Below are 10,541 nucleotides of genomic sequence, written 5' to 3' on the forward strand. Positions count from 1 at the left end.
ACCTGTTCGATCGACCAACTAAAGTACTCGATCGACTGATTATTTGACCTAAAACCAGTCGATCGACCAGTTAAGTACTCGATCGAATGAAAACTAACTTCAGCAGCTCATAATTCTCGCTAGTTCAGCTATGACTTGTCTTTTTAGCTCCCGAAACAGCTTCACGCATCCCAAGACAACAATATTTCCGCTCCAAATTCACTCCTCCTCCAAATGCATGCAAAACGGACGCTAAATGGCGTAATTTCACTACTTTCTGGTCCATTCCTGCAAATAAGACAAAATAAACCAAAGTAGCATATTCGGGGCATTTCGTAGCTTAAAACTATGATAAAAGCATAGAAATACGTGTATGAAAAGGACTAAAAAGACTATATAAAATGCACGTATCAGTCCTCCCCAAGCTGATGCAAAAACAACAACCGTTGGAACTGGTGACAAAACAAAAGCTGGTGCACTAAGTGTAAATAGAAAAACAAAAGTTGCTAAAACCAGTAGGAAAAAGGGTGGAAGTGCAGATGAGGCTGAGAGTTCCAATAAGCGAAGTGGTACAAGAATAACTAGAATTAAAAGGTGGGGTTGTGAAGCAATGATAAAATTCATGTTCCATGAAAAAATGTACAAGATTGAACAGTTCCGTGAGGGTCACAATCACCCAGTGACGCCGGTCAAAAATAGGGAATTTGAGAAACTTGCAGACAATATAAATCATTTGAATGAATATCATAAGCAATTGATCATTCAAAATTCGAGATTGAATGTCGGCGCTAGTTTAACATACAACTTATGCAAGGAACAAGCTGAGGGTTTCGAAAATGTGGGAGCTTTCCTTATGCAGTTCAAGAATTTCAAAAGAAATGTAAAGTGTCTACTTAATGGTAAGGATGGACATATGTTCATCTCTCGTTTAGAAACCCTCAGAGAAACAAAAGGGTTGGTATTTGCCTATGAAACAGATGCTGACAATGTTTTGACAAGAATTTTTTGGACAAATGTGGATTCCATCAGATGTTATGCATTGTTTGGGGATGCTATGTCATTCGATCCAACCTATGGAACGAACAAATATAACATGAAATTCGCGCCTTTCACTGGGATTGACAATCATAAAAAGTCAATAACATTTGGATGTGCTCTTTTAGACCATGAAGACGATAATTCTTTTATTTGGGCATTTCAGCAGTTCTTGAAAGCAATGGGTGGCAAAGAACCCCATTATATCATCAGTGACCAAGACCCCAGAATAATAAATGCAGTTCAAGGTGTGTTTGGAATATCTTACTTTTGTGAAATTGGTTATTTATTTGGTGAATCTAGGAACATTATTCGTTAATCTTGTTGTTTATTTGCTCCTCTGTCTATAAGCGGCATCTTCAATTTGGTTTAGTTTTTGAATGCTAGAGGTTATACTGTGAAACTAGTAGGTAATATTGTGAAACCTGGACCTCAATGTTGCGAGTCCTGGAACTTATCTTGTGAAAGTGGGACATACAATTGTGAAACTTGGACCTAAATCCAGTATTAAGTATTTTTAACATTTCAGACCTTATTTTGTGAATCTCAGAACTTTTTTTGTGAACTTAGAGCTTAATTTGTGAAACACAAAGCAAATATTCAAAAACTTGGTCATAAGTTATTGAATTAGTCTATTTTGTTATTTCTCTAATTTTGTGAATCTGAGACCTTGTTTAGTGAATCTTAAAGCTTGATTTATGATCGTAGAAGATAATACTCTGACAATAGAGAATGTAGATTTTGTGACTTGCAGCCGTGTTCAAAAAAGCAAGTCATCGCTTTTGCATGTGGCACATTATGAACAAATTAACTGTGACACCCTCTCTTATCGCGGAAAAGTAAACACGTAATTCTAGAATAAAACTGCATGGATATGTTTGTAATAGGTTCAATTGGGTAAAAACCTGTAATTTTAAAACCTGAACCTGTTATAAAGATATCCAAATTGGAAGGTGTCAAACATACAAGGTCTAACTAGAAGTGTCATAACATAACCATCGCTAAAGTCGAGAATAGCAAATTATACAACCAAATGTAAAGAGGGAGACATATGTCCCTAAAATGTATGTGACATAAAAAGTGTTTAAGGTCACAATAAAATAAAGCCAATCTAGGTTCCAAGGTTACTTTGCTCGCTAGCTCGTCCATGTACCCCATATATGCATCACCTACCTGTCAATCGCATTTTAAACAAATACGAAAGCCACGATCAGGTGGGAGTAACTCCGAGTTCTCCCAACCACGAAATGTCATAATTAATATAACATGTAAACATAAGAATATGAATACGAATCACACAATGCCTTAGCATATAGATGCTAGACAATCGTGCTTATCATGTGAACAACAATATAACAACACATAGTCCTAGCATGTGAATACTAGACCGACTCATACTACACTATCATGTGAATCACATAACATCCAGGAATCCAAACTCTATCAACCATAGCCGGCTTGCATCTCACCTTCTATGATTCATAGAATCATCAAACAAGAAAGGGCAATATATCAAAGACATGCATAAGTTCTTAGTCCCGTCAATAGTCACTCTGTAACTCGAGTCTATACCACGAGGTAGGGAAGGTAATCGAACCGGTATCTTGGCTCGGAGGTTCTATCAAAACATGGCCAAGACACAACACAACCCTAGCCTAAAATCTGCAGAGACCTAGACATGCGGATACACACCACCGCACCCAAGACCCACAATTGTATAAAACCATGTGAGTACCCTAAGGAGTCCACCAAAGGGTTGGCTAGTACTTAAGCTGACCACTTACTCTCAAAATAAGTAACGAGGTCATGCCCCAACTTGGATATAAACCCACCAAGTCAGGAACACAGAGGCTATTAAGCAGTGAACATACACTCGTCAAAGACTATAATGACCTATCTATGATGAAGGCCGAAATACTCACCTAGGACCTAGTCCCGCTTAGTCCCACTTGAATACTTTAGCCCACACCACACAAGACAAGTAGGATACCCAATTCAGCTGACAATCCAACAATATCTCCATTATCAATAATAATCCAAATTCCAGCTAACCGTTAATTTCATAATTCATGAGAACAAGCTAAAATGACAAAGAGGCAATAAGACTGAAGTATAAGGCAGCCAACTCATCCAACAACCAACATGTGAAATGATAATTACAAATATCAAGACATAACATAAAATTTCCAATAACAACCAATCTCACCTCAAAGACAAACCCTCGACCCGAGTCCCGCGACGGGTCATCGGTCAAATCGAGGTCGATCGGTTTAAACCTAGTTTGACCAAACTCGTTTCGGTCAATCTGCCCACTCGAGTCTTGGCCTGCTTTGGCCCAAATTACAAATTTTATCGCAATATTATTCTCATGCTATTTCTAATTTCTATCATGTGAAAAACGAAAGTAACACATTATCAATCACCTAAACACTTATCAAACAACAAGCACACATTAACTACTAATGTGACATTAATTCGTCGAGTAACTCGGAATAGTTACCTTACGCTAGCAAAGAGACAAGTAATAACTTGAGAAAGCTTCTAAAACCCAAAATTACTCTTCATCTTCAACCACATATGAGCCACCTAAAATAATTATGTGAAAGGACGATATTAACGAATTATCTTTATATAAAATATGAGACGGAAATTAATTTAATTATATTTTAAATAAACCAAACTAGCGTCAAAACAATTTATGGACACGGCTCAAAAGTTATTATGACAACCTCAAACTAGGCCTAACCACCAACTACACATGGCCTCAAACTCGTGACTTAGCTAGGCCACGGCCAAAGCACACGCCTAGGCCACAGGAGTCCGACACGACCACCACCCGACTACCCATAGCCACCCTTCACCCTACTTCATAACCTGACCCAAAAATCAGTCCAAAACAGAACCCAAAAGATGCCTAAGCTCGACCCCAACTCCAGTCCTCAAATGCAAAGTGAAAACCCACGATGACAAATTTCTCGTCCCCGCCCAAAACAGAGTACCAATCGTCCCCTTAAGACTCCATTCTCACGCCTAAAAACAGTCCTAGCCGAGCCAACTAAGTCAAAGATACACCGTCTTAAATATACCACTTACTAACTAGCATCCCAAATGATCCCTAGAGGTCGAGATACACCGTCTCAAATATACCATTTACTAACTAGCATCCCAAATGATCCCTAGAGGTCAGTATACACCATCTCAACTATACAACTGACTAACCAGCATTCGAAATAAACATATTTTACAAGTAATATCGAGTAATCCATAATTGTTACCTTTTTCCGATTGAACTAATCATTTATGGCTAACAAATCTTCTACAAGACCGTCTATTTTAGTACATACAACCGTCTTATAATAAATAAAGCTGAAAATATAAATGGGTTTGTAAAAATACATGACGAAAATGAATTTTACTTACAACGGATTGACGAGAACGACGAAAGGAGCGCTATGGAACAAAAATCATTGATAACGGATGACAAACGGAGTGGCAGGATCAATTTAAAATAAAAAAAAATGGAAACAGAACGTAAAGGAAGAAAAAAGAAGAAAGAAGAAGGATGATGCGTGAGAAATGAGGGAGCAGCTTGCCTGCCTGCTATTTATTATACGTACGTTTCTTCGTCGTTAAGAAACTTCGATAGTTATTAAAACCGTTTCGAGTTAAATTTAACCGATTTAAGTAAAAGTTTCAGTAATAAAACGGAATCAATAATAAATAAATTTAATGAGTGAAAATAAAATAAACTCAGCTAGTTAACGTAAATAATACAATATCAGCTTGAATCGGAATTATTAGCGATTTTTACAAAACTAACGGATATTAATAAAAATTGCTAATTTAGTGAAATAAGCTCAAAATAGCTAATTGGACGGTTTTGTTCCCAAAATCCATCTCGGGTTCACTTAAAACAACTTTCATAAGGACTCGTAAAGAAACGGAAATTATTAAATAAATAAACTCGAACTAATTTCAATAAACTAGAACTAACTTTAAATAAACTTATTAATGATTATTAAAATTAACGTATCGAATTATGATGAAATTAATTAATTAACTAAGCATATATATATAAATCGTTAAATGATGTAATTAAATTCAAAATAGCAATTAAAAGAATTTTATCCAACTTAATAAAATACGGGGTGTTACATTAACAGACAAGGTTGGGAGCACAATTTGCAAAGAGACTGATTTCTTAAGTCGTTCGAACAATGTTGTCTGGAGCGAGGACATGGAGCCTGAGGAATTTGAAGAGAATTGGGCTAAGGTCATTAGCGACTTATCGTTAGAAGGAAATAAATGGTTGACTGGCAAGTTTGCGGAACGAAAGAAGTGGATACCCACTTACTTTAGGAATGTGCCTATGGGCAACATTTTCAAAACTACACAAAGATTAGAGAGTTCGAATAGTTTCTTCAAGAGATTTGAAAATAAATATGGGACTCTTGTAGAATTTTGGATGAGATTTGAGAGTTCCATGGACCAACAAAGGCATAATCTACAGCTTCGTGAAGCACAGAGCGAAAACTCAATGCCTGAAACCATATTCGGGTCAAACTGGGAGGCCCATGCAGTCAAGGTCTATACACATGAAGTGTTCTTCGACTTCCACTAGGAGGTTAAGTTTTCGGTAAATGCATGTAGTGTTTGTGGATACACCCCACCCAATCCAGTAACTAACTTTGAATTTTCAATTGTTGAGGATGCAAACAAGCGAAAGAGATATGCAGTTAAGTACAATAGGAGAACAATGGATGTTTGTTATACATGTAAATTGTTTGAAAGGAAACGTATTTTATGCAACCACATCATTTGGATTTGCTCGGGAAAGTTTAAGGAAATACCTGAGAAATACATTTTGCGTAGGTGGAGTAAGAATGCACTCATAAACCCGGTTTATTATTATGACTTTACAACTATTAAATATCTTTACAAGAGTTGATGAAGGCAACAATCTTTACAGGAGCCTCGACCCACTTTTGCATATTATGACTTCACATCATCCCATCAACACGGACAATTGTCTTCTTTAATTAAACACCTATACAACCAAAAACAAGTACAATCGACTTATTTACGAAATATTCGCCAAATTTATGAAGAAATGAACTTCACATCATTTTTAAGACAATGAAGTGTACCTTTTTAGTATTTTCATCCCATCTAAGTAGTTCCAACATGATCGATTTTCGATATTGTGGCAATTTCTGCAAAGAGCGACATATATTAATGAAGTATATAGACAACCAACCTATCTTTATTTGGTGAATATCAGACCTTGGTTTTTGAATCTTAAACCTTGTTCAATGAATCTCAGAGCTTGTTAAGTGAATCTCAGACCTTGTTGATTTTAAACCACATATAATGACCAAGTTTCACAAAACAAGCTCTAAGATTCACTTAACAAGGTCTGAGAGTCACAAGATAAGGATTTATTTTCGTATAATAATGAACTTACCTCAAAATATTCACTTTTGGTCCATAAACTATCGTCGTCCAAGGCACTCAACCACTTCAAGAGAAAAACTCCACAATAAAAACTAGACAAAAAAAAACAGCAAATGGTTTAAAATCAACAAGCTCAAAATAATAACTATTGATCTGTTAACAAAAGGAAAAAGATACATGCTTACATACCATGTTGTTTGTTGAGGGACTTCGAGATTGACAAATTCATTTGTGTGCATGAACTCCAAAGATTTATATGACTCTCCCAAAAAAGATGAAACATGATACAACTGAAAGAGAAAAGGCAATAACAAGATCAAAATATATTTTGGAGTATACTTTTAAAAGAAAAGGCAATAACAATATTTTGGAAAAAAAAATCATACAAGATCTTTGGCATGCTTGTTGTCAGGATCCACATTAATATCCACGCTTGAGTCAAGGATGAAATTTTTTCCCTGCTTTATATCACAGACACAAGCCCACCAATGCTTCGGCGTGTTACTATGGAAAGGGATAAAAACCTGAGATAGTAAATGTACAAGACAAACCAAGAGATTAATGCTATAATAAGGAAAATAAGGTCCAAGATTCACAAAATAAGGTCAAGGATTCACAAAACAAGTTCACAAAATAAGGTCAAGGATACATAAAATAAGTTCACAAAATAAGGTCCAGGATTCACAAAACAAGGTCCAGGATTCACGAAATAAGTTCCAGGATTCACAAGTAAGTTCACAAAATAAGTTCCAAAATTCACAAAATAAGCTCCAGGATTCACAAAATAAGGTCAAGGATTCACAAAATAAGTTCACAAATAAGGTCAAGGATACATAAAATAAGTTCACAAATAAGGTCTGAGATTCACCAAATAAGGTCCAGAATTCACAAAACAAGGTCCAGGATTCACGAAATAAGTTCCAGGATTCACAAATAAGTTCACAAAATAAGTTCCAAGATTCACAAAATAAGCTCAAAGATTCACAAAATAAGGTCCAGGATTCACAAAATAAGGTCCGGGATTCACAAAATAAGTTCACAAATAAGGTCAAGGATACATAAAATAAGTTCACAAAATAAGGTCCAGGATTCACAAAACAAGGTCCAGGATTCACGAAATAAGTTCCAGGATTCACAAATAAGTTCACAAAATAATTTCACAAAATAAGTTCCAAGATTCACAAAATAAGCTCTAAGATTCGCAAAACAAGTTCCAAACATAACAATGACCTACAAATAAGTAAAATAAACATCACAAATATCTGACCTTGTCGATATGGCTACCAACAACTGGAGTGTAACTGTCCTTTATGTATTGACCCCAAATAACGGGGTTGTTTTCTCGATGAAGACCCTACAAGTCACAAAAAGGCAATTTTAGAAACAAAGAAACTTTAAGAATGCAAAATACTTAAATATCAACATATAAAGGATTTGAGACTGACAAATATTGTTGTTGGCAAGTAGAGTAAATTTGTTCTACCGAGTGTGCACTTAATTCCAAACATATCAATGACCTACAAAATTAAATTTGTTAGGAAACATACACATTGAGTGACCTGATTTTATGAAACGTGTAGAAAATGAAAACATGGGCAGGAAAAGGAAAATAATACTCAGGGGTTACTTACTTGATCCATAATAAGGCCACGCGGTCCAAGGGTCTACAAAGTATATCTCGTGACTTCCATCCACGGAGTGGACACCATAACCTCACTTCATTATTGATAAAATGCAATTAGTATATATATTTATTACAATAAAAAAAAACAAAAAATTAAAGCAAAAATATGACATTACTGTTGAGTTTTCTTTGATCTCTTTCCAACAAAATTCACCAATTCCACGTAAGTGTATCGAGGCCATTCTAGTCCATTTGTACTATTTCTCTGGATAGGTTCTCAGAACATGTAGTAATTTTATCGCACGCCCTCAACTCCGTACTGGCTGATGGTTTATCGAGGCCGGAAACAATTGGTGTAGAAGGAGGATCACTATTCCCTACCACATGAGGAGGTGGAATATAAGTCTCAGGAGTAGCTAGAACATTAACGGTGGGGTGAGTGGGCTCATTGACGGGAGGGACATCATCAATAGCACTGGAACTTGTTTGCATATCTCTTTCGCTTGTTCTCCTCCTATTGTACTCAACCCGCCGTTCTTGGTTATGATGATCATCCGCTACCACTGTGGGCTCAGAATGGTCAGGTTTTTCATCATTGATGGGAGGGACATCATCAATAGCAGTATTATGAGAGGGAGATAAAAGATGATCAGGTTGTTCATCAGCTTGAATACAAGACGCTGAAGGTTCAGGTTGAGATAAAAGATGATCATCAAGTGGTATAATTTGGCATTATGGCTTTGGTGGTGAACGACGTGACTGTATTGGTTGCAAAGCTTCACCCATCAGGTCCAATGCCTCCAACAATTCAGCTTTATACCACCTACAGAATCTCTCCATATTATCCCCACTATGACCCTCCACACTCTCCTGGACATTACCCTCCACACACTCTTGGACAATACCCTCCTCATTAATGTCTTATTAAGATAACCTAAAACCATCTGCCATACTATCTACAGCTGCAAAGAGTTTAGAAACTGTTGCTGAGGAAGGTAGTTTGCTGAGAGCTTGGCTAGCAAGAGATTTGTACTCCACGAAAGCTTGACCCATGACATTTGCGAAAAGCGCAAGTTTATTAACAAACTCAGTAGTACTACCTGAATTGTTAGGTAGAGGAGGATCGACCTTTGCAGAAAGTGCAAGTTTATTAATAAACTCAGTTGTACAACCTGAGTTGTTAGGTAGAGGAGGATCAGTAGGTTCTTTATCTTCACATTGTTAGTGTTCAGTCGTTGGCTTTGAAGACTGCCTATACTCAATAGTAGGAAGCAACAAAGATGCATGTGGCTTATGCTGAGTGATGACCATTGGGAGCTCAATAGAACCCCTACCGAAAGTTTTCTTGTCCGAATTTTTGTCATTCACTTCCTCCTTAACTCTCTGAGATATAGCTTCTTTAGTCCAAGTTGAGAGCGTTGGAAACTGCCGAGTAACAAGGCGTGATTTGAAGACACATCGGTCTATATAAATGAAAACCAAGACCATAATAGGTCCACCAAAACAATTTTCTTTTAGCCTTTTGGTCTCCAACTCCTCCTTTTGCCAAGACTCAACTTGGGCAGCCAATTTATGTTTGATGAAATTGCACCAGTTGAATTCGGAGATCAAGTCAGTGTTTACCAAAGTTTTAAGAAGTCTCAAACTTGCCCGATTCCCTACAACACCGCCTAAAAGAGCATTGAAGATATAAATGATGAAAGTGCGTTTGAAATCATCTCCACTATCTCTTTGTGTACAGAGCTTGTGCATAATGTCTTTGACCTCAATGGAACTACCTTTGTATTGACTTTTGAACTCCTCCAAAATAGACAAATAAGAAGGGCACTTATCTCTAATTTTTGCTTCTTCAACAATGTTTGGGCCCATTGGCAATCCCAGGCACAGATGGATATCTTCCTCTAAAACTGGGAGTTTCCTACCACACAACGATCCTTTAAAGGGGTTGTAATTCAAAACTAGCCAATACGCCTAGTGACCCGGAACAACATATGTTTTAAGATGCAATAGAGAACCAAATCCCATATGTTGTATAGCTTGAATCTGGTTATCAGATGGTGGAGTCTCCTTATTGTTGAGAAAGTTGTAAAGCCCAGCATGAGACATCTGAGTCCTCGACACAGGCAGTCTGTCTTTGTAAATTCTTTTCTTTTTTGTAGCAGGTTCAGAGAGAGTTCAGTAGCTTCAGTAGAATCAGCAGCTGGTTCAACACGTCGCTTCATCCTGCCTTGGCTTGCTTCCTACTGCTCAGTATATTATTCACAAAGCAAGGGAAATAAGCTCACAAAATAAAGAAAACTTCACTATATTTAGTTTGTTTATTATTTAGATTAATACACCAAAATTCATTAATAAGGAAATGCAAACTAAGTAAGGCAAAATAACATCAGAACTAAAATCCAAAATATAAACATTTTAAGTAAGTTTGACAACAGAGAAGGTGATTTCA

General features: G+C 36.7%; 1 protein-coding gene across 1 annotated transcript; it reads left to right on the top strand.

The window, feature by feature from the left end:
* The first annotated feature begins 235 nt into the window (after positions 1-235).
* LOC141628352 (protein FAR1-RELATED SEQUENCE 3-like) lies at positions 236-5,635 on the top strand. Its single transcript, XM_074441508.1, has 5 exons — positions 236-240; positions 394-573; positions 679-1,262; positions 5,178-5,330; positions 5,472-5,635. The coding sequence occupies exons 1-5, from the start codon at positions 236-238 to the stop codon at positions 5,633-5,635; spliced, it is 1,086 nt and encodes a 361-aa protein (XP_074297609.1).
* The last annotated feature ends 4,906 nt before the right edge of the window (positions 5,636-10,541 follow it).

Source organism: Silene latifolia, chromosome Y (assembly GCF_048544455.1).
Source record: "Silene latifolia isolate original U9 population chromosome Y, ASM4854445v1, whole genome shotgun sequence".
Lineage (NCBI taxonomy): Eukaryota > Viridiplantae > Streptophyta > Magnoliopsida > Caryophyllales > Caryophyllaceae > Silene > Silene latifolia.